This window comes from Juglans microcarpa x Juglans regia, chromosome 3S (genome assembly GCF_004785595.1).
Source record: "Juglans microcarpa x Juglans regia isolate MS1-56 chromosome 3S, Jm3101_v1.0, whole genome shotgun sequence".
Classification (NCBI taxonomy): Eukaryota; Viridiplantae; Streptophyta; class Magnoliopsida; order Fagales; family Juglandaceae; genus Juglans; species Juglans microcarpa x Juglans regia.
Window position 1 is genome coordinate 4253874 of NC_054599.1, and position 26432 is coordinate 4280305.

Consider the following 26432-nt stretch of genomic DNA (forward strand, 5'->3'; position numbering starts at 1 on the left):
ACAACACTGTCCAGAATATGTGGCAAGCACAGAAGATGAAGTTTGGGAAAACTTCAGCCACGAGGTTACGTGGATTGACTATGAGGTTTGACTCCTATAAGATGCGCTCTGACCACACGATGAAGCAGCATCTTAGGACAATGTCTACCATGATCTACGAACTCAAGACGACAGGAAATAACTTGACTGATGAGCAACAAGTCCATATAGTGATACGCTCACTACCAAATTCTTGGGAGACAATGAGCCAGAATCTGACACACAATGAGACCATCAAGGACTTTGATGATGTCTCACGTCACTTTGAGCATGAGGTCAAGCACCCAGAGGCTACTAAGCCCAAACATTCGGCCTCTATGGTTGAGTTTGGTTCGCGCAAGGCATCTAGGACTAAGCGCAAGAAGTCTAAGATAGAGGTAGCTGTTGGACTAGTGAAGAAAGTGTCAGGAACTTCTTAGCACAACAAGAGAGGCAAGCGTAGGAAGAACAAGTCCAAGATAGAGTATTTCAACTACGGAAAGAAAGACCATTTTGCTGTGATTAGAGGTGTCAAATCGTATTAATGGGTCGTGTTCGTGTCATGTCAAGGTATGTACATTACACTTTAATGGGTCAACACGAACACGACCAGTTAAGGATTTCGTGTCAAGATTCCAAACCCGAATACGACACGGTAAGATAACGGGTTGACACGACACGACCCGTAGGGGTGTAAATTTAAACCAGAAAACCGGTCCGGAACCAGTTCTTGTAATGCGTAAACCAGCCGGAACCGGACGGTCCGGTTCCGGTTTTAGAATTTCCCAGACCGGTTGATAAAAAATATATATATAAATAAATATTTTATATATAAGTTTTATACAAAATTAAAATTATACAAAATATTATATATATATATGTAAGTTTTATATATAATGTATAATTATATGTGAAAATTTTATATATAATATATAATTATATATCATATATAAATAATTTCATAATATAATTTATAAATTATAACATAAAATGTTCATCTTAAATATGAACATTTGTAATTTGTTTGATCATATGCTATTAATATAATTATATATAAGATAATGTAATTAGAAAATAAAAGTTTAATTTTAAAAATGAAAATTTAATTGATCATATATTATATAGCCATACTAATATATAGTTTATAACTAATATTAGTATATAGCTGTACTAATAGTCTAATATTAATACTATTATATAGTCTAATATATTATATAGATATACTAAATAACTATAAGTTTATAACTAATACTAATAGTCTAATATAGACTATAGTTATAGTTATACTAATATAGTTATACTAAATCGCTATAAGTTTATAACTAATACTAATATATAACTATACTAATAGTATAATATTAATAGTATTATATAGTCTAATATATTGTATAGCTATATTAATATATAAGTTTATAATTAATAATAATGGTCTAATATAGACTATAGTTATAGTTATACTCATATAGTTATACTAAATCACTATAAGTTTATAACTAATATTAATATACAAGTTTATAACTATACTAATAGTATAATATTAATACTATTATATAGTCTAATATATTATATAGCTATACTAAATTACTATAAGTTTTTAACTAATGCTAATCGTCTAATATAGACTATAGCTATACTTATACTAATATAAGTATATACTTATATTAGTATAGACTATAAGTATAGTCTAATATAGACTATAGCTATAATACTATGATATATTAATATATAATATATATGATAAAAGTTATAGCATAATATATGTATAATAGTATAGTTAACTTAATATTTTAGTATTAATATCACTATTAGTATAGTATATAGTATTAGTAATAATTTAATATTAATGTATTATTATATAGTCTATAGTTATTTAGTATTAGTATAGTATTAGCAATACCAATGGTATTACTATATACTACTAGTTATAATAAATTAAATTTACTATAACAAATGCTAATATATAGCTATACTAATAGTCTAATACTAATACTATTATATAGTTTATACTAATAGTTATAACCAAATCACTATAACTATATATATTTAGTATCAATGCATTATTATATTTTTTAATTTATAACTATATGTAATAGGAACACTATAATAGTATAATATATAGTACTAGTATATATTAGTAATAATAGTATTACTATTATTTAATATAATATTATCACTTACATATTGATATAGTACTATACAGCAGTCTATACCAATAGTATTATTATATACCGACTAATAGTATAATATATCATATATGTATGATACTATTGACCGAATCACACCCTTTCTCTCTCCCCATTTTCTTTTTCCCCTTCACCTCGCCGAAACCTCTCCTTTCTCCCTCCCATTTTCTTTTCCTCTCTTTCATTCCAATCCTCAGCTTCCATTTGCCCACGAAGACCCACCTTTTTTCTTTCCCTCCCTCCCATTTTCTTTCCTTTCCATTTGCAGAGAATCCATCGAAGGCATCAACAAAACAAAGGAACACCCACTTCTTTATAGCCACGATTTTTGCCCTAGACTGCCGAGATCAACATTCTATCTTCTCTCGACGACTATTGTGCTTCATAAGGGTAAATTTAATGTTATTTTTTCCTTCAAACATTGATTTTCAGTGTTTCCATTTCTCTGTTTCGATTGAGATGTGTGGTGATAAGCTCTCTATATCTTTCGATTTGTACTCCTAATATTTTAATGAGAATCATATAAATGAAAGAAATAATTTTTAGTTGTGCACTTTCGTTCTGACTTGTGGGCTGATTGTATTGTGAATTGTGACTTGATTTTAGATGGCATTAGTATGAGTTCAGAATGTTGGCAGCAACTTTCACTTTAGTTTAGATGACTTGAATTGTGACTTGAGATTTAGGAAGTTTTGTGCATTTTTATGGGCTGATTGTATTATGAATTGTGACCTGATTTTAGATGGCATTAGTATCAATTTAGATTGTTAATTGTGGCTTGATTTTACATGGCATTAGTATCAATTCAGAATGTTGGCAGCAACTTCACTTCAGTTTAGATAACTTAAATTGTGACTTGATGTTGGGTCTAAAACGATTAATTGGTATGGGATTATTGAGAAGCTCATTTAGCGCCTCCAGTGATCCCTGCGACAACAGCATGTATGGAGATATGTAAGAAAATAAGACTTTGTGTCCAGGAACATATTTAGGATCCACATGCTTAGTTTTTTTATTTTTTTTATAAACAGATTTTTAATGACAAATTTACATTTCAAAAAAATCGAAAAACCAGACCGGACCGGACTGGAAACTGGTAAAACCGAAGGTACCGGTTTAGGAGGGTAACCGATGCGTAATCGGTTTTGAAAAATGTAAAACCGGTACATACTGGTTCGATTCTAAATTTTGTCTAAAACTGGACCGGACTAGACCGGTTACACTCCTAACGACCCGTTATGACCCGTTAATAAATAAGAAATAAATTGATACAACATGATACGACACGACCCGTTCCGTTTCAACCTGTTTACGTTAATGGATTGAACAGACACGATACGACACGACACGACCCGTTTGACTCAATTGATTTTATATAAATATTTAAATATAAATAATATCTATAAAAAATAAAAAACTAACTACAAGTCTAAAATTACAATCCAAACAAATATGATCCACACAATTTGTAATAATATTCATTATTAAAATTACATCCCAAATATAATAAACAAAACATACAATGTAAATATATTAATGTTACAATCTCAAATATAATAAAAATAAATAAAAAACACAGATCTAAACAAATTTAGAACTTGAAGAAGGAAGTGAAACGTCCTCCTTGCCTTTTAGGTCTAAGGGTATAAAGGTAAATTTAATTTTCTTAACGGGTCATAACGGGTTGACCCGTTAAGCAATCGTGTCTTAACGGGTCAACCCGTTTTGACCCGAACCCGTTAAGGCTAAATCCTAACCCGCTTTTATCGTGCCGTGTTCGTATTGGGTTAACGGGTCGTGTTACATATTGTCACTCCTACTCGTGATTGCACTGATTCAAAGAAGGTACACTCTGATTATTCTCGCATTGTTTTTGTATCTAGTCATGTGATAGTTGCTCATTCCTATCCTATATGGACTGTTGATTCAGGAGCGACTAAGTGCCTAACGCGAGATCGGGGGGCGTGATATCAAGGTGGGGAATGAAGCTAATGTGGAGGTGCTGTGACTTGGTAACTACAAGGTAGACTTGGGGGATGGTCGCACTCTATTTCTCCACGATGTGCTATTCCCTCTCGAGATCCGACGAAATTTACTTTCTTTAGTTACTTTATAAAGATTTTGTTTTCGGATTGTATTTGAAAATAATGGTGTTTCCTTATATTTGGTTGATATTTTTTATGGTTGTGCTTTTTATCAGACGGTTTTATGATAATGGATTTAGATTATTCAAGTATGAATGAATCTATTACTTTTCTTTCTACATCTGATAATTTGGATTCATATAAATAGCATGTTAGGCTTGGCCATATAGGGTAAGAAAGAATGACTAGATTAGCTAGAGAATGCCTAATAGGCAATCTCGCTAAGGTCACATTGCCTACATGTAAACATTGTCTTATGGGAAAAGTTAAGAGAAAATCGTTTGGAAAAGCCACTAGGACATATTTTTCATTGCAATTAGTCCACTCAAACATCTGTGGTCCAATGAGTGTGAGCGCAAGATACGGAGTTGTCTATTTCTACTTTATCACATTTATAGATGATTTTTCACGTTATGATCATATATACTAAATCTCTCATAAGTCTGAAGCATTGGAGTGCTTTAGGCGATATCTTAGAATGATTGAGAATCAGTTAGACATGTCCTTAAAAACTCTGAGGGCTGACCGCGAACGTGAATATCTCTCTGAGCAATTTAAAAGACTCTGTGTTGAAAAAGGAATAAAAAAACAGTTGACGATGCCAAGTATGCCATAGCAAAATGACATGGCAGAAAGGAGAAATCGAACAGTACTTGAGATAATTAGGTCAATGATAGCGCAAGCAAACATACATATTTCATTTTGGGGGATGCACTTTTGACTACTGCTTACATTCTTAACCGAGTGTTCTCTAAATCAGTATCTTCCACTTCATATAAACTATAAACTTGCAAGAAATCCAATTTGAATAACTTGCGGTGATGGGGTTCAACGGGTTTTGTTTACAATGTTTCTCATAAATATGGGAAGTTAGGCCCTAAATGAAATAGGTGTATCTTTATAAGGTACTCAGAAAACTCAAAATGATATGTGCTAATAGGTAAACAATCTGATAGAACTATTACTGAAAATGGGTCACGACATGTGGATTTCATAGAGGATGAGTTTCCAAGTAGGGGTGAGGTTGATAGGAGTTTGGAACTTTGTGAGATTATGGGTGAAGAGGAAGGTGCTCCAAGAGATTTACTTGAGAATGAGGAAGAAATTCCTCAAGCTCCTACAAATTGTGTGAGTGACTTGTATCTGAGGGCGAGCACACCATTTGTAAATTAACCACAACAACCTCAGCCGCGTAGAAGCACATGTGAAAGTGTTCCCCATCGTTGTTTTGAGATTAAAATGGAAGTTTTCGTGGTAGCTTCGCAAGATAATGATGAGCCTAGGATAATTCATGAGGCTCTCTCGTCTTCTACTAAAGATGAGTATATGAAAGCACTAAATGATGAGATAGAGCTTATGAGAACTAACCAAGTCTGAGATTTGGTAGATCTACCGTTATGACGCAAGGCTATTGGGAAAACATGAGTTTTAAAGCTGAAGAGCAAGTTATATGGATCAATAGAAAGTTACAAAGCACGCTTAGTGGCGAAATGATATACCCAACAGGAGAGTATAGACTATGAGGAAACTTTTTCACCAGTGGTGAGGTTCGCCTCTATTCGCTTGATTCTAGCTATAGTAGGGTATATGGATTTGAAACTTTATCAGATGGACGTTAAGACAATATTTCTCAATGGAGAACTAGATAAGGAGATCTATATGGATCAAAGGTCAAGAACGCAAGGTGTGCAAGCTCAAACGATCTATATATGACCGAAAGGAATCATCTAGACAATGATATCTCAGATTCCATTGAGCCATTCTCTCAAATGGGTTTATAATGATCACGAAGGACCATTGTGTCTATGTCAAAAGATCCAAGAAGAGTTTCATTATGTTGTCATTGTATGTTGACGACATACTACTGGTTGGAAATGACAAATGGTTGATAGTCATCACAAAAGAGTGGTTATCCTTCAATTTTGAAATAAAAGATATGGGTAAGACATAATACATTTTGGGAGTTAAGATCTACAAAGTTTGATCAATGAAACTTTTGTGTTTGTCCCAACAGACTTACATAAAGAAAGTTCTCGAGAGCTTCCAAATGAGTGAATGTAAACCCATTGACACCCTTATTGCTAGAGGGGAGAGCTTATCCAAAGATATGTGTCCTAAGACTCAAAGAGAAATGGAAAAGATGGCTCTTGTCCCTTATACTAATGTTGTGGGCAGCCTGATGTACGCAATAATGTATACTCGGCCATACATATGCTATGCAGTTGACTTGGTGAGTAGATTCTAATCTAACCTCGGACTAGCTCACTAGAAAGAAGTCAAGAGAATTATGAGATATATCAAGGGAATTACGGACTGTGTTGTGTTATAAAGGTTTGGATTTGCAATTGAGAGGTTACAACAATGCTGATCGGGGCAGTGACCTAGATTAATGCAAATCAACCACTGGGTATGTCTTTCTACTCAACAATTTTGCCATTACATGAAGCAGTAAGAAACAACCTTGTATAGCCTTATCCACCATGGAGACAGAATACATAGCTTGTTCAACAGCAGTTTAAGAAACAGTTTGGTTACGAAAGTTCCTCAAACATTTAGACATTGGCACGGATACTTTAGATCCGATGACAATATTCTGCGATAGCATGACAGCTCTCGCATAAGGACTCAAAGTATCATAGAAGAACCAAACACATAGATATCAGATATCACTACATAAGAGACATGGTAACGCAAAATGAAGTGGTCTTAAAACACCTTTCTACGAGTCGCATGGTTGGTGATCCCCTAATAAATCCTATTGTAAGAAATGTTTTTGTTGCTCATGTTAGGAATCTAGGAATGTGTAGATTGTGAATGTAATTTGTGTTTCAGTTGACATTGAGATGTAAACTTTCATTTGGGATATTAATGCAATATGATTTTATTCAGTTCTTATCTTTATATGATTATTTTTCAAATACACACAAAATTATGTCAACAGGCATAGATCGGCTCATTTACACGAGCTATCACCTCTGACGCTTGATTAGCGAGTGAAAATGAGACATTGTATCCCTATGTACTTGTCCAAGGGGATAAGTTGGTTGACACAAATATATATCGCCTTAATGGGAGCTAAGATGAAGTCTATTATATTGAGAGGATCATGCATGGGTACCCTACAATCCATGTAGCTTGTGCTTAGTCTGATACACGATCCTCTTTGACCCCTTGGGGGCTAACAAATGGAGGAATTCGAGTTAATCGCTTAAGTAGCGGCTAGACTAAGATTGTACAGTATTGATATAGACATATGCTCTTTGAGGAAGAGAAATCTACCGTAGCATGTATTTCATACTACATGTGCTTATTTGACCAAATAAGTAAGTGAGTAAATGGTTCACTTCTTTCTCACTGTGTGAGTCTCATATTTTATTAAGTGTCATTTATTTACGTTTGACTATGTCATAAGATGGAAGTTGTGACATCTACTACTTTGGCATGCTATCTATGGCTATAATTAATACGGTCTAAAGAGGCATTGTTAGGAAAGTGGTTCAACCAAAGTCAAATGACATGAGGGCAAAGGGAAGACTATTCGATGACGTTTGTTAACGTCAAACCATGATGCTACACATTGGTAGCGACTAAGGTTGTGAACACATCGAATGATTTGAAAGTAATCAAGCATTGTTCTGAGTTTTGTTTTAACTCAAGAGGGTTCAAAAATGCTTAATCTGGCACGATCGAGTGAGTCGAGGACATGACAAGACACTTTAGGGATGTTGTTATGTTGTTCTTTTCTGGGAGAGATTTGGTATAGTGCTCCCACATTTCTTTTTGCAGGTGTGCTTGGTGGTTGCACAACCTATTTGCTTGTATGAACAAGATTGAGAACGTTAAAGACCTGAGGTCATGCCCACTGTGTGCGAGTAGAAGATGTAAGATGGAGGGGCGCCCACATGGGCAAACCCCTCCTGTGTCGTAATGACATTTACATGCTTAAAAATTACAATGACAAACGACCACTTTATTATATGGCTTAAAGGCTGGTTTTTAAGGTTGAGCCGTATGAGTTACATAGGGAATGGCTATATATAGCTCCCCTCAAATGGTTCTCAGACAATTCCACAAAAACTAACATAATCTCTCTCTTTTTGTTCTCTCTTGTGAAAGTATCTATACTGTGGATTTGTTGAGTATTACTCTAATTTATTTTATGTAGTATACTTCACCACCAAAAGGAGACGCTTGAGGCTTCACGACCTAAATCAGGATTGGCTCAATAGTAAGACCATTTAGGCCATTGCCTAAGGCCTCCACCCTATGAAAGGCCCCCAAAAATAAAAATTAGATTTTTTTTTAATTTTTTTTTTGAAAAAAAAAATAAAAACCATTTCATTAAATAAAATTTTAAATAATTTTTATAGTTTTCAACATGTGCAAGGCCCCATAATACTAAATTTAATATTTAATATAATGAATTATTTATATATTAAATAATTTTTTTAAGATCTTGCCAAATTGATGTACAAAAAGGCCTCATTTTAAGTTGTTTCAAATATAAATTCACAAAAACTGTATTTAAAGATTTTAAAATAAAATTTCATTTTATTGAAATTTTTGAAAATATTCTATATAATAATTTATACTTTATTGTATTATAATTACGAACGACTCACTTAAATTTCACCTTAGACCTCAATTTGTATTGAGTCGCTCCTTGCCTAAACATACCCTAGAGAGACTAGAATAGAGGATTTTTACATCGTTCCTACTCTTCACCAAGGGAGGTGATCTATAGCCTAAAGCCTTTTACTCTTGGCAGGGCATTGCGCTTAGCCTTCAAGAGCATTGAAGTGGCAATGATTCAAATTAACTGGATGGACCTCTGAACCCCTGATCTGAAAACGCTCGAGGGACTCTCTCCTTTGAGTATAAACGTGAAAAAAAGTGTTTCCTAGATATATTAGTCAACCGAACTGGTTGCACAAAGGACAGTACCGGTTACGATTCTCCATCACACAAGGCTTCCACAAATTTAATCGCCAACTGGAGTTCTGGTAAAACCGTCAACAAGTTTTATCAAACAGTTCAAAGTTTTATTCTGGGTTGTGATTTGCTGAATCAACTCATTTGTAGCACCAGGGATCTCTCCCATATCTTTCAATGGGCAATGGAAGACGTTGACGGAAAAAAAATTAGTACTACTAAACTTTTCATCAAATTTACTTGCACCCATGTCGTGGAGCAACATAACTACTCAAGTTTGCAGTCATTTGCCAACAATCAGAGAAGAACGAGAAAGAATTGAAAAGCCAAAGAGACAATTTGAACTTACTCAGATAGCCAGATTAGATGGGAGCTGGCAAAATATACCAGGACATGAACCTCAATTTGCCAGTTCTTGGGCTTTCTCTGTCCCCCAAGATAGCGTTTGTATTGCTTCCTTGTATATTACACAAGCCACTGTGGTTGTTTCAAACCCTGTTCTTGCATCTTTCAAAATGATAGCAGCTCGTTGTTTTATAGGCTTTACCATATTCAGTCGGAAGAGTTCAGGTAATACTTTCAAAGTGACTCTCGACGGGAGAATCCAAGCTATTCAGGAAGAATCGAATCCGACTTCCAATTAAAACAAATCACATCAATTACAATCAAAACCAAATGACACATTTAAAAGCATTTAAAATCACAAACATGAGATACTAGACTCAACTAATCTAATTTGTATCTTAATCCCAACTAAAGTTGCGTTGAGTTGGATCCTCATCAACGAATTAGTGCCACCACATTTTTTCCACCAACATTCAATTCTTTTATTCTTTTCTTGGAGAAGAAGAAAAGAAAAAAATATAATTAGATCACGACTTCAGCAACTCTCCCTCATCTTAAGACATTGAGTGGCCTATAAAGAAAAGCTCAAATCCCAACCGTCCATCTACAATAACAGATAGGCTTGACCTCTGATCATGGGTTCCAAGATGGAAATCATTGCAACGGCAATTTATCCCCAGCTCACTTTGAAATATTGGACAACTGGGTGGTTCAATAGAAATTGTAAGTTTCACAGGAAAATTGCATCTTCATTGTAAAACATTTGTAAAATATCCTATCTATTAATTTGAATGTCAAACAATGGGGTATTTTTTTTTTTAAGTAAACAATGGGGTATTTCATCAACTTCCAAATGCTTTTTACACTTTATAAGTCGGGAGAGTGAACAGGCTTCAGTTTGACAGTCTTCACTTCAAGAGGAGGTCTTTAACAGCTCATTGGACAACCTCCGATTGCTTTGTTGCTAGGCAATCTTTGTACCCTTTTTTCTTCCATCTTGAGAACCTTAAAGAAGGATACCTTCTGCTGTCGTGAGATCTTATGGTTTCTTTTATTATTGAGTTGTCCAAAGTTTAACCTTTATAAGTGGAGTTGACAACATGGTAAAAATGGAACTTAAAGTTTTACCTGCCCTTTGCTGCAACTTCTTTGTATCGGCCATTTCAAGTCTGGATTTTCCAAATGCCTTGCCTCAGATCTCATAGCATTGAAAAAACAAAGGCATTAGCAAAAATAAAAAATCCCAATAAGTTATGGTAAAAAATCTCAAACTCTAGCTTGCATTGTTTAACTACCCGTCAGAATAATCTTCTATTTTGATATGGTGTCAACACTGAAGTGAAATGTACTGTTCATATCTCTCACCAACTTCAGATTCAAGAAATCCCTATCACTTAAGGCATCTAGGAATCTCTTTAGCATGTAGCCACAAACAGGCATTGCAATGCAAACTCAATCAAATTACTTTTCTTCAGCACCATTTTTCCAAATCACCTAAACAAGGAGGTTCACAAATCAGAAACTTCAGTTAATTCATCAAAATACATCCGCAGTCCTGGGATGAGCTCATTCAATGAGATGGCAAAATGGTGATAAGTTACATCTAGCCAGAAATTCTGGAGGCTAGCAGAATTTAGTTTACCTTTTAGCTTATTTGTGTACTATCTTAATACGTATCATTGTCTGCGTAGTGAGTATAACAATCAGATATAACCCCTCTTACTTGTGGCTTTATTTTCATTTGGTAGCAGATTTGTGGTCCCAGGTTTCAGGGCTCATGAAATGCAGTCACGTAGCAGTATGTCATGAAAAAGCACCAGGGCCATCACGAAGCTTAACAATATCCAGCAGATGTGTTACATAACAAATTACTCTTGTATCTTCCAACATGTTGGATAATAGATATATCCCTCGGCTTTAAGCACAGCAGTACCAACAAGAAGTAAAACCATGTTTCTCCAACCTGCATGACCAAGATTTCAGCTAGCTGGTGCCTGTAATAAGGGAAATTAAATGCACGGGGGTACAGACTCTGCAGATTCGAGCAGATCCAATAGATGTTAGATAATGCTAAATCAAATGCACTGACAGTAAAATTGCGTATACAGCTTCCCCTTCTCTAACAGATTTCAGCAGCGTTAGTATTCAGCAATGACGAAGGAAGATAGAAAATCATACATTCTTAAAGAGACCTATAAGTTTACATCATCTATACGAGTAAAAAATAAGCATTTATTGGACAAAATAGATAAGTGGACTGACATCAACTCAAAAGTCCTAGGATTGCTAATGTCCCATTGCCAAATAGAGGAACACCAAAAGATTTTAAGCCTGCCATCTGAAGCATGTAGCATTTTCTGCGAGTGACAAAATATTCCATTTTATGAGAAGATAAACCATTAAGAAAGGTAGATTCCATACCTCTGAGTAAGGAAACCCACAAAAAGAACGAAGCTTGTTTGTGATAAGATAAATAAAAAATCGCTATAAGGAAATTAAACCATAGTTGGCAAGAAAATACTCAATAAAACTATTTACTTGGAATTAAATAAAACATCAAATCATCCACAAACTGAAACGGAAAAGATAGCATTGGAGGCAAAGGAAAAAAGAGAGATAAATTATCTGGAGGAAATTCCCTTCAAGGCCCAAATGAAATCGATTGAATATAAGATCCAATGCAATCCAATTCACAGGCAGCAGACATCCCCGTTATGAACATCTAATACTACTAAGAAAGAAGTACCACAAATTCTGCAGAACAAAATTCAAATACAGGTTGAAACTTCTAACGAATTCCACAGAATCAAACTTGCGTTTCACATATTACCATACCGCACAATTATCACACAGATTGCACCAAATTGATATTCATATTTTCTTCTTCAACAAAAAAGCGTACGGATAGTGATCCAAACAAAACCTATACATATAGAGCCCATTTACATAGAGCAGCAATGAAACCCCCAAGACGCGTACTTACACGAACGATATTATGGGAAAAATATTACAGATCAAAATACCAAACCCTATGCGGAGGACGAGAATCCGATGGACTGTGAAATAAATACGGAAAGAAACGGGAGCTAATCAGATCAGGGAGAGGCCGCAGCGGCGACTGGCTTGGGCTTGGGCGAGGCCTCGGGGTCGGGCTCGATGGGATTGGAGGTGGAAAGCACGAGAGGGCGGTCGTCGTTCTCGTCGTCGTCGTCGAGGTCGGTGGTGCTGAGGTTGATACAAGAGCAGCGCTCGAGGGAGGCGAAGAAGGCGGAGGCAACGTTGGAACCGACCCAGTTGGCCATCCGATCGAGCTTGTCGCACGAGATCGAGCTGCTGTTGTTCTCCATCGTCGAAGATCACTACAGAGAGAGAGAGAGAGAGAGAGAGGGGTAGAGTTCCTTAAAATTATCAGTGCACGCGGCCTTAAAACAATAAAAACTTGGTCCAACGGTCTACCCTCCCAATTAATAATTAGTTCTAATCCTAATCCTACGCTAATTCTAATTACATGCCGATCCATGCGGAACTTGAATATCTAACTTGGGGCTAGTGGTGTAACCGGTTCGGTCTGGTTTGATTTTGAATAAAATTTAGGATCGTACCGGTTTTATATTTTTAAAAATCGATTACGTTCTGGTTATCCTCTTAAATCGGTATCTCTGATTTTATCGATTTCCGGTCCGGTCCAGTCCGATTTTCTAATTTTTTTAAAATGTAAAAATATATAATAAAGTGTTATCTCTTATTATAAAATGTTATTAATAATTTAATATATATTTTTTATATTTAAAGCATATGATCAATTAAATTTTCATCTTTAAGATGAAACTTTTATTTTATAAATTATAATAACATTATCGTATATATAATTATATTAATAATATATAATCAAACAAATTACAAATGTTCATATTTAAAATTAACATTTCATGTTATAATTTATAAATTATAATATGAAATTATTTTATATATGATATATAATTATATGTATTATATATAAAAATTTAATATATAATTATATATTATATATAAAACTTATATATATATAATATTTTGTATAATATATAAAATTAATTTTTATATTTTTTTTTCAACCGGTCCGGTTTGGTCCGGTCTGGTCTCGAAAACTACGAAACCGAAACCAGACCGATTCTGGCCGGTTTTCAAAATATAGTAACCAGTTTCGGACTGGACCGGTTCAAAAACCGAACCAACCGGTTCGGTTCGGTCCAGTTTTTCGGTTTAAATTTACACCCCTACTTGAGGCAAAGTTTTTAAAACGGTCCTTTTGGGGTGCAAAATTTAATTTTTATGAAGCCTTTCTTAATATCATAAAAAAAATAAAAACTTAGATTTTAGGAGTTTTTTCAGAATTTTAACATAGTTCGACCCTTGACCATGCCTAATTATAACAAATTCATAATTATATATCATTAAAATTATTTACATCTTATCCCCCTTGTAAATGATGAACCATAATGTGGTATGATGAGAATTTTTTATGTTCATACATTGAGATTAACTCAAGATATTTGTAAAAGAGAACTGTTACATACATAAATATATTACACAAAAATAAACTTACAAACTGATTTAATTTCATGAGACCTGTTAGATCTACTTTATAATAAAAGTAAATTTATAATTTGACGTACCACATCAAGCTATATCGATTTGTATATTTACTTTTGTGTAATCCCATTTATGTCTAAAATATTTTCATTTTTAAAAACATTTAAACAATTTAGTCAAAACCCACTTCATAGCCTTTTTAATTTTTTATTATTTTTTTTTATGATCACTTCATAGCCTTCTGTTTTGATGGAAATTTAGCATTCATCGGTGCATTAGTGAGATTTTCATTTAATTTTACTAATAATAGGGATATTTGTGTTATTTTTATTAGAATTCCACTAGTTACAAGTTGGTGTATAAACCACAACACTTATAACGGACTCATTATAATAATAAATAAATTAAATACAAATATCGTTTTATGTTAATTGATGTGGTAGGTTTCACGTACGTATAAATAGACCTTTTCTTTTTATTATAAATATGAGGACTATTTAATATCCTAATTTAACGTGCAATAGAAAATTTGATTTTGAATATCAACTACAACTATTCTTATTTATTAGTAAACAAAGGATTTAACTAATATTGTAAGTAAGCATCGCCCAAGTACAAGATCAATTATTCATTTTGGCTTAAGAGTGTGATAGATGATTATTATTTGAGTAATTATAAATATAATTTTATAATGTGCAAGTCTCGTCCAGATCCTTTAGAAAAAAAGTAGAGCCCACAATGAAAAAGTGATTTCTTTTCATGTAGGTATGCGTTTTAATGTCTACAAAACATCAATTCACCAAAGTGACTCAATTTGATGACATAGAACTTGGTAAAATGTCATACCATACAAAAGGTTTTTACCCCATGAGAAGGAAACAATATAAAGAAAAAAAAAGGGGCAGACAGCTGATAGATGAATTATTCTCACTGATGCACAACGAAATCAAGTCCTCAGAACAATCAAGGCAGCCTGTATATCCATGTTAAAAATTTCCAAATATTGAACTTAAAGCTGCCTAAAAAGAAGATTAAGTTTAGAACGAATGCAAAATGTGTGTAACTTAAATGCTAAGACCCCCTCTTTTAGCACTACAACTATTTTCAGCTCTCTTTCCAGCCCTGGTGTCATCAACTAGCCCTCAAAATAAGGGAGATAAAATGAAAGACATGATGGTCCAGAGGCACTCTTGTGATGCTATGCCGGCTCTACTTGTCGAACTCCCATATGATGCCTCCATCCTCTGCAATGGAGAGCAAAGATACATTGCCATCAGATCCATCTAGAATCACATATGCAGAATGGGGTAATCAGATTTCCGACAATGAAGAGAGAAGAATATTGGCCATATCAACAAAATAGATAATTAAATCTGAGGAATATTTCCAGAAGTTCCCTAGTTAATGACGGGCTTTGCCTAGATTTCTATTAATAAAAGTCTTATCAGACAATTTTTCGAACTGTATGATAGCTACGCATGCATGTCAATTTAGTGTAACTCATTATGAATATATCAGATCATCTTTATCATTTTTTGTTTTGTTTTGGTAACATGGAACCTCACCAAGGTGGGGGGGCCCCTCAAAACCATCCCCGGCTATATGGCCCCACCTACCAGAACCATGAGTAGGTAATCCAGGGGTAAATAAATCATCATCATCATCATCATCATCATAGTAGGAATTTGCATCTCTTTATTTTTCACAATTCAAAAGAACAGACTTTGATCCCCATCAAAACAATGCAAAGAATTACACTTCCTATCATCTTTTCTTCTTCCACTTCCTTGGTTCTCAACATTTCATCTTAGCAATTATGACCTACCAAGCGCAACAACATAGTCTGACTAGTCCTCAATAAGTTAGTGTAACACTAAATATGCAGAAAATAAAATCTTGACCTTCTTATCAAATATAGTTATATTGACCTGAAAGTAAATGCCGACACTACTTAGAAGATGAGAAACAGAAGTAAACAAGAATCTGAAGTCAAGTTGATACCTTTGACTTTCTTGTTTATCCAGACCTCCAGCAACATCCCAGCACCAACTCCACCCGCAATAAATGCCCCATAGAAGGCAATGTTATATGGTAAGGATCTTCGAGGGAGGAAATAGAATTCTGGAATCTGTCTTATCTTTTTTGGTAGCCGCTTCTTTATAACTGGTTTGGCACTGGGATCCTTCTGCAAGTCACTACCCACAGCTTTCCAGTCAACCCCTTTGAAGGGGTCCTTTGTCTCTTCAGTTCCCATGACTATACCCTACTTTGCCTCGCAGCTAAAGCCTGCAAAATTGAGGCCATTAAATGTACGTGAAGCCAAGACACATTGGTGGGAGAGAAACCCCATCGAAAGGGAAATGGACATGATCTTAGTGACAAAATAAACTCAAAGTTAACACTTAAACACAAATGGGTACGTGCTTACAGCATAAATGCCCAAAAACAGCCATATTTTAGGGCTCTAAGCCAATACCTGGCATAGATTTTTGTTTATAGGTAATAACTTTGATTAGAATAATCCAACAAAGGACTGACTGCACCAAGTCTACAAGAGTAACAGATAAAAAGTAACATCCAAAGCTCACTGATCTAAAAAGCCTGAGTGTTTGAAAAGTAAAAAGAACACGTTTTTAATCAGTAAAAATATATTGCTGCAATTCAATCATAAAGTGTTCTAAGTAACAAAAGCTTCGGGTTCAAATTTGAAATTATCCCTTAAATGTATGGATGATTTGTTTCTCTCCAACACACCACATCAGAGCCAATGGTACATCATTCCGAATTATGGTTAAGGCTAAAGGAATTTATAAAATAATATAGCACTTTTCTTTTCTAGAATAACCAATTTGAATTATTTTCAAGACTAATTAGTACATTAACTTTTACCATAAGAACCTATATCGTGAAATTATAATGTAGCGTGTCAACTTGCACATCAGTCAAGCCAAAAAAAAAAACCAAATTGATATAGCACAAGCTCTTGCTTATTCAACGCAAAAAATAAAACACAACTTGACTGTTGTAAAGAGCCATGCTCACTCACACAGAGAGAGAATACCCCTAAAAAATATTGGATAATAAACGGGGGTGGGGGACAATCTCATAATAAGCATAGGTTAAGATAAAACTAAAATCAGTTGTGCCAACTGAGACCTGAAAAATTTTGCTGCTCATCATAACTTTTCATCCCTAATCACTATGGGTTGACACAAAGAAAATAAATAAAAAAAGAAAAGAAAAACTCCATCGCAAGCAGTTCGATACTTTGTAATCAGTTTTCCCAATTAGAAAGTACATATCATCCGTGCCCCTTATAATGTTATCTTCAAGATTCAAGTTCCATATGGACACCAAATGTATTCTCAATTAACTCAAGTTATTTACCAAGCTACAAGGTGGGGACTTGTGTCGATATACCATAATGCTACTATAAAGTAGAAGGCATGCGGCAGCCCTAGATATTTGTGCAACAATATTTTTCCCAACGTGTCTGTCGACTAGTGGCCTCCAGAGAGCAAAAGGGAACGTTACATGATGTAAAAATCACAACACTTAATACTTACACTTAATAACTTGAGACAAAGCATCAAATCCGAAAATTTCAAAACTTCTAACTAATGTATTTATAAAAATATTTTAGCTACAAAGAGATCCAACAAAAGTAAAATTGTAAAATTACTTTTATTGTAAAGTAGATCTAATGTATTATATGAAACCAAATCAGTTTGTGTGTTTACTTTTGTGGGAGCTTTTTATGACTGTAGCACTTCTCATGTGCTTAACAAACTTAGTGATAGCAGGTTGGGTTGAAACTTAAAACATAGATTATTTGGAAATAGAAGTGTGTGTGTGTGTGTGTGTGTGTGTGTGTTTTCCTCTTTGAATGAGAAAAATAAAGATGGTGTAACTCAATAAATCTCATTTCATTTCCATACTCTCTCAAAATATAACTAGATGTATCAGCAATAATACAAATGAAACTATACAATGATCAGAATCATAACTTGCTATCTCAATCTAGCAGCAACTTTACACACCAATTGCTGCACACTAGTCTATATATTTGACCAATAAACTAGGGGCATGTTCAAGTAATGAGATAACATGAGAATTTCTCAAAACTTCTCATACTTTTATTTCCAAATATCACTCAAACATATGCGTAAAAAAGAGCATTTCCAACCTGAACCGAAAACCCGACCCAATCTGTTTTTCAGAACAAAATTCGGGGCAGAATTTTTCGGTTAATATGCAATTTGGCTCAGAATTGAATTCCAACTTGTACAGTTTCAGGTCGGAAATGAAAATTCCAACCAGATCGGGTTGGGTGAACAAAGTAACTCAAACGCAATTCGATTTCAATTCTTCAACTTTTTCATCTAATCATTATCAAAACACAAGACTTCCAAACAAAACACAAAAATCAATACAACTTCTTCTAGCCACTACCAACCTCTCTGCAGCAAGGGCAGAAATTGTAAGCACATCCAATTATTTTTATTTTAGAGGAAAAAGGTTCTCAAACGCCAACTCTTAAAGAAACAATCCATATTTTGCCGAGGGCCCATTAACCCTATGGATTAGTCGAGACTTTGTTCTTGGACAACCGGTGCCAATAAAAAAAAAAAAAAATTATATCATTAATCAATTGACCTAATAAATATACTGCCTTTGAATCTAGAGGAACAAATAAGCACCATGAAAACATCATGTGCAAAGAAATGTCAACTAAAATACAATAGCCAAACTGTCTCATGTTCCCTAAAACATTAAAATCTTTTGGGATTGGGTAAGAGGGCCTCATGTCAAATGCTTATTTTTATCAGGAAGACTTTGTGTTTCACTTTGCCATCAGACTTCACACAAAATTCTTCTCTTCAGGGCTTTTCTCAGCAGATTCTTTCCTAAAAGCTTGTAGCCTTTCCTTCAATTTCTTACTCTCTTCAAAGTTAGCTTTCCGCTTTAGAGCTTTCTGTCAAATTTCCGAAACATACTGTTACAGAGGAATGATAAGAACAAGGACCCAAACCAGATATAAGAATGAGATTATATAAAGAAATCTCACCTCCTCCCTGAAACATCGATCAAGCTTTATCTTCAAATCCGTACATTTACCAAAGAACTTTCCAATAGGATGGTCTATATGACACTTCTGAAACTCCTCGATAATCTAACATAAATCAGATATAAGAATCATAGCCATGTTTGCCATCTTCCAACTCTTAATTGAATGGAGCGCTTCCAAGGAAACGGATAATAATTTTTCCTTATTGGCACTGGGTGTCAGAGAACAACGTTCTGACTAATCTCGGGGGTGCACAGGCCCTCGACAAGGAGTTTCCGCAAGTGCACCTCAGGTAATTCAAGGGGAAGCGGACATAATAATCAAAGTTACAACATGAAAATCTATAGTTACAGTGAGAGTCTTTCTCACTGACAATGATGAGGGTTCCATGACAAAATTGCCTTCCCCCTTACAACTCTATCTACCCATATCTCGTATTTGAATTGACTACAACTCGCAGGACTACATATATCATAATAACAACCAAGCAAATGAAATAAATCTATCCAGCCAAAGTTATCCATTTCAAGAACGCAAAAAAAAAAAAAAAAAAAGCAATTTATATAAGCCAAAAGAACTTGTCGAAAATAAATCAAGAATAAAGCTAGAAGATGGAGATGGACTCACTTCGGCACACATCGGGTGCTTGTGCAGTGTTAAAGGAGGATGCATTTTCCTTTTTCTTTTTTGTCAGAATAAATTCAAGTGGTAGCACCCTGCAGCCATAACCACCACCAATACTGTTTTACACTCTAAATTTCAATTGTCCCCGAATGAATAACAATGGATGAATCTGAACCTATGCCTTCATTTAGTTCTTAAGAAAATCAAAAGAAGACAGGAATAGAAAGAAAGAAAAGGGAAAAAAACTATCCTTTTAGTTCACATAAAAATTAAGAATAGAAAAAAAATTACGCATAAGCAATGACAGAGAATCTGGATGTATATTAACCTAGAAGCAGAAAGCTACGACGTTCTTAAAATCCCAATAAGAAAGTGAAAGCCAATCCCCACCCTCAAGGGTATTTCTTGAAAACAAGTGGCAACAATTATGAGATGAATTTTGGAAGGAGAACGATTTGGCCCATTATTGAAATGATAATCTTGTATATATGTTCTTTTGTTTGCCCATTTATGTATGTTCATGTTTATTGCATGCATCACATCCGCGAGAGAGACTCACTCAAACCGGATGCAAATGTCGGGGCCTCTCATCAAATGCTCTTTCAAAATCCTAAATTTCGTGTCTCTTCTTTCTATCTTTCTTTTTTTCAAAAAGAAAAAGGACAGTGTAACACCCAGGGCTGCTCCGAAGAAGTAGTGGTCGAAAAACCTCAAACCCAAAGTCAACTTCACTATTTACTTACCATCCTTCATTCCAAAGTATTTGACAAAAAACATAAAACAATGTGTTTTACCATCTGTCTGTCTCCACCTGTGTGCTAACTGCTTTCTTTGTTATATCTACTTCACGGCCAGGTAGCGAAGAATCCCCAAGTGAAGGCACCTACCAACTAAATGGTCTTTCTTTCATTTTTTTATTCTTCGATTGCTAGCCACTTGCTATCTGATTTTTTTTTTTTTTTTGTTTAATTACGCAACACACAATACCTATTTTTGGCTCAAATTAAGGAGGTCAATATATTGCTTTCTTTTTCATCTAGGTTTTTTTCGGTTCTTCCATTCTTCTGTTTCTATGTTTGTACCATAACTCACACATTCACATACTGTCAAATCTAAAATCCATTCATTTTTTCTTCAATTTTATTTCCTGCTTTCTCCTCTTTTTAAGAATGACGTATTTTTTGTGTGTTCTCTACTTATATTTGTGTGCATGTGTGCGTGTGCACACTTTCTTATTGGGATTTTAAGAACGCCGTAGATTTCCGCTTCTTGGTTAATATACATCTGGATTCTCTGTCATTGCTCATGCGTAAATTTGTCTCTTTCTATTATTAATTTTTATGTGAAGAAAAATGTTAGTTTTTTTCTTTTTTCTTTCTTTCTATTCCCTTAGTTTTATCTTCTTAGGAACTAAATGAAGGAATAGGGTCAGATTTATCCATTGTTATTCATTCGGGGAGAATTTTAGTTTAGAGTGTCAAACAGTGTTGGTGGTTATTGTTGCAAATTGCCACCACTTGAATTTATTCTGACAAAAAAGAAAAAGGAAAATGCATCCTCCTTTAACACTGCACAAGCACCCGATGTGCACCGAAGTGAGTCCATCTCTATCTTCTAGCTTTATTCTTGATTTATTTTCCACAAGTTCTTTAGGCTTATATTAATTGCTTCTTTTTTTTGTGGGTACTTGAAATGGATAGATTTAGCTGGATATGTTTATTTCATTTGCTTGGTATTAACTATTATGATATTTGTAGTCAAATTCAAATGCTTGAGATATGGGTAAATAGAGTTGTAAGATGTAAGGGGGAAGGCAATTTTGTCATGGAACCCTCATCATTGTCAGTGAGAAATATTCTCAATGTAACATATGTGAACCATATTTTGCTTTGCAAACTATAGATTTCCATGTTGTAACATCAATTATTATGTCTATTTCCTTGGAAGCAGACCATTCAATTAAAAGTTGGAAGATGGCAAACATGGCTATGATTCTTATATCTGATTTATGCCAGATTATTGAGGACCAGAAGTTCCAAAAGTGTTATATAGATCATCCTATTGTAAAGTTGTTTGTTGAATGTACAGATCTCAAGATAAAGCTTGATCAATGTTTCAAAGAGGAGGTGAGATTACTTTATATGATCTCATTCTTATATGTGATACCCCATAAGATATGGATAAGGGTAGGTGGTGTATAGAATCTCACATTACTTGAAAATGAGAAGTTCTTGCTTTTTATAAGGTTCCAATGGGGCTCCAATTGTATCATTGACTAGTCCTTTTGGAATATAGACCATGTGATTTGGATCTTCCGTTGGGGCATTACATTATATTTGGTTGGCGTCCTTGTTCTTATCATTCCTTTCTGAAATTTAACAGAAAGCTTCGAAGTGGAAAGCAAACTTTGAACAGAGTAAGAAATTTGGGAAAGGCTACAAGCTTTTAGGAAGGAAACTGTTGAGAGAATCACTGAAGAGAGAATTTTGTATGAAGTATGATGGCAAAGTGAAACACATCATCTTCATGAAAAAAATAAGTGTTTGACATGAAGCCTTCTTACCCAATCCCAAAAGATATTAATGTTCTAGAGAACATGAGACAGTTTGGCTGATGTATTTTGGTTGACATTTCTTTGCATATGATGTTTTCATTGTGCTTATTTGTTCTGCTAAATTTAAAGCCAGTATATTTATTAGAAACATACATGTCACGAAAGTAACAGTGAAATTGCGACAAGGAAATCCTAATCGGAGAAAGGAAATTCCGACAGAGAGTTAGAGAGAAAGGGCGAGAGAGAGAGAGAGAGATGGATGGAGGACTTACCGGCGTGGCGTAGCGCTGCAATCGGCGACGGGAAAGACAGGTGGCAGCGCTGGACGTTTCACGTGTGAGAAGGTGCAGAGAGAGAAAGGAGAGTGTAGGGATGGGGAAACAATGGCTTGATGTGGCGGAGCTTCACGGTGTCTGCGCAGGAGCTGGGCGACTATGAAGAGAGGGAAAACGGGCAGAGAAACAGAGACGATTGGGGGGTGTCTACGCAGGAGGAGAGAAACGAGGGAGAGGAGAGGAAAACGAACAGAGAGAGAGAGAAGCGTCGTGGGGGTGATGGGTGGGGGTGGTACTCCAACGAAGACGGGGGAAGCGAGAAAGAGAGAGGTTTTAGGGTTTGTTTCAAAACGACATGGTTTTGAAGAGCTTTTTTTTTTTTTTTTTTTTGCCGAAACCGGGCTGGTCTGGATTTAAGGACATTAGGTATTGGGCTTGGGTATAGAGTCGGGCTACGTCATGACAAGGTGGGTACCTACCGTAGAAAAGTTGTGAAATGTCAGAATCTAATATGGCGTGTAATCGGATCAGCCCGTCCGCCCAGTTTTAAATAAAATTTAAGATTGAATCGGTACGTATCAATTTTATATTTTTTAAAATCGATTACGTATCGATTATTTTTTTAAATTGATATTTTTGATTTTATCGATTTTTAATCTGATCTGGTCTAATTTAATTTAATTTGATTTGATTTTTTTATTTTTTAAAAATATAAATTTATCATTAAAATGAAAGATATTTGGATAATTTAATGATTTTATGATAATAAAAAAAAGGAACTCAAAGATGATGGTTTCTTAAGTAACTATATAATAGAAATTTAGGTAACCTAATATATAGAAATATATCTTCCTTTATCCATCTTTAATACTTTTCATTTCCATTAATTCTTTCCACTTTTATAGCCTAACAAAGTCCAATTACATAAAAACTAAGCTTCCAACTTCCAAGTAGTTTAAGTATTTAAAATTAGACCATATCCACTCAAAGATTTCATTTTCTATATAAATAAATTAGATAAATATAGACAAATGATATCGATAAAGATAATTGAGTATAATCCATAGTTAACCTAAATCTTGGGACCAAAATAATTACATAAGAACTTCAATGATGACGATTCATCTAGTTTTCAAAATCTTACATAATTAGGAGTCAGTGAAAAATCATTAGATTAATCAATTTCTAATTTCGAAAATGAACAGACAAGATCAATTGTTGCCATGAATAAATGATTATTTCAAAAGGAACCATATTTTGTTTCGGCCATTAACAACCTAGTTAATCTTTTAAAACCAAGCATAGATTCTTACTTTGTTTGGAAGTTAAACCCATCTCAACTCATCTCAACTTATTATTATAATTTTTTCAAATCTGAATATAAAATATAATAAACAATTTAACTTTTTCAAATTCTAAAATAATAATAATATTAAAAAATAATATTCTAACAATATTATATCATCTCAACTCAACCCAACTCAGTTCAACATCTAAACGCAGCCTGCTTTAGTCATGAAACTTTTTGAGAATCACAAAAGCACAAACACAATCTGTCAATCACAAAAATTTCGGATTCAAAAATCCTAATAACACAAACACAATCACAAAACCCTAATGATTCATATCAGGTTTCAAAGTAATTTCAAATAACTTATATAAGTGAAATGAATAATAATAATAATGTAAAATTACCGTGAGGAATTGAAGCTGTGAATTCACTGTATGTGCTACAACCGATGAGGGGAGATGCAGTTTGTGCAGAGACTCAGAGAGTGAGGCAGTGAGACATAGACGAGAGGGCACTGGGCAGAGACTGAGAGCGATGAGGTGGAGAGAACTTGAGGCAAAGAGACAGAGACGAGACTCAAGAGGGCCGAGTCGCAGAGAGGCGAAGAGTGAGGAAGAGAGGGGCGCCAACGGAGAGATTGGAGGATGCGACAAAAGCTGTTAGCTTGTTACGTGCAGCACAGTTCCTAGAGAGGGGGGATCTAGAGTTTCTGAGAAGAGGGGTGGGAAACTGAAACTGAAAGTAAAACTAAGATTTCAGGGGGGGCGAGGCAGGGGTTGGGGTTTGGGAGGAAACGACGCCGTTTTTTACAGTGATTTAATACCATATAATAATATATATATATATATATATAGTTATATATATTTTGTTAGAGTGATTTAATATAACTATATTAGTATAACTATAGTTTATATTAGACTATTAGTATTAGTAATTTAGTATATATATTAGACTATTGGTATTCGTTATAATTATATAATATATTAGACTATATAATAGTATTAATATTAGACTATTAGTGTTAGTATATATATTAGTATGAGTTATATATTAGTTATAGCTATATAATATATTAGACTATATAATAGTATTAATATTAGACTATTAATATAGATATATATTAGTATTAGTTATAGATTTAGTATAAGTATAACTATAGGTTATATTAGACTATTAGTATTAGTTATAACTATATAATATATTAGACTATATAATAGTATTAATACTAGGTATTAGCAATGGAAAATTCTATACACCATACTACCATCCCACTTTCATCCCACTAAGTATGATGTGGCACATTTATCACTATTAAATGATCATTTATTACATGCTTCTTTATTATATAATGGTGATAAATGTGCCACATACTACTTAGTATAATCAAAATATGATAGAATTGTGGTGTATAGCATTACTCATTAGCAATTTAGCATAGCTATATATTATTATTAGTTATAGTGATTTAGACTATATATTAATATTTGTTAATTTTTATAGCAAGTTTAATTTATCATAACTATATTATTGATAGTATTATAGTGATAATATTAGTATAGTAATTTATTATTTCGTATAGTGATTTTTATACTAAGTTATACATAAGACTTAAAGTGTATTACTAATAGTAATATAGTATCAGACTCTAATATTTTTATAAATATTAGTATTAGACTATTAGTTATAGTGATTAGAATAACTATATATTAGTATTTGTTAATTGTCATAGTGAGTTTAATTTATTATAGCTATATTATTGATAGTATCAGTATAGTAATTTATTATAGAGATAGTATTAGTATAGTAATTCAGTATTAGTATTAATATATCATTATTTTAGATGTGATTATTTAGTATAGTGATTTATATACTAATTTATACATAAACTTAAAGTATCTTACTAATAGTAATATAGTATTAGACTCTAGTATTATTATAAATATTAGTATTAGACTCTTAGTTATAGTGATTAGAATAACTATATATTAGTATTTGTTAATTGTTATAGTGAGTTTAATTTATTATAACTATATTATTGATAGTATTATAATGATAGTATTAGTATAGTAATTTAGTATTAGTATTACTATATCATTATTTTATATGTGATTATTTAGTATAGTGATTTATATACTAATTTATAAATAGACTCAAAATATATTACTAATTTACTAATAGTAATATAGTGTTAGACTATAGTATTATTATAAATATTAATATTAATTATATTGATTGGAATAACTATATATTAGTTATATATATTAGAATAGCTATATATAGAATAACTATATACCACAGTGCACTGATATATGATATATAATTTATTATATGTAAAAATTTCATATATAATTATATATTATATATAAAAGTTTAAATCTTATATATATAAAATATTTTCTATAATATATAAAATTATTTTTTATTTT

At 33.6% G+C, this 26432-nt stretch overlaps 2 protein-coding genes and 1 long non-coding RNA gene across 4 annotated transcripts; 1 reads left to right on the top strand and 2 right to left on the bottom strand.

Annotated features, from left to right (window-relative positions):
• Nucleotides 1-14989: 14989 nt before the first annotated feature.
• LOC121258508 lies at nt 14990-24515 on the bottom strand. Of its 2 annotated transcripts, XM_041160038.1 has the most exons (4): nt 24411-24459; nt 19890-19978; nt 16196-16480; nt 14990-15438 (listed from the first exon to the last, which is right to left on the bottom strand). In XM_041160038.1, exons 3-4 carry the CDS (start codon nt 16446-16448, stop codon nt 15404-15406), a joined length of 288 nt encoding a protein of 95 aa, XP_041015972.1. In that variant the 5' UTR covers nt 16449-16480; nt 19890-19978; nt 24411-24459; the 3' UTR covers nt 14990-15403. The 2 variants fall into 2 exon arrangements, with proteins under 2 accessions (XP_041015972.1, XP_041015973.1); XM_041160039.1 differs by lacking the exon at nt 19890-19978 and having other exon boundaries at nt 24411-24515.
• On the top strand, nt 18269-26291 carry LOC121258511. The gene is made up of 3 exons (XR_005939416.1): nt 18269-18405; nt 21483-21485; nt 26272-26291. It is a non-coding gene; the product is annotated as an uncharacterized LOC121258511 (long non-coding RNA).
• LOC121258509 (COX assembly mitochondrial protein 2 homolog) lies at nt 18808-19984 on the bottom strand. The gene is made up of 3 exons (XM_041160040.1): nt 19890-19984; nt 19263-19367; nt 18808-19169 (listed from the first exon to the last, which is right to left on the bottom strand). The coding sequence occupies exons 1-3, from the start codon at nt 19932-19934 to the stop codon at nt 19056-19058; spliced, it is 264 nt and encodes an 87-aa protein (XP_041015974.1). The 5' UTR covers nt 19935-19984; the 3' UTR covers nt 18808-19055.
• Nucleotides 26292-26432: the final 141 nt, after the last annotated feature.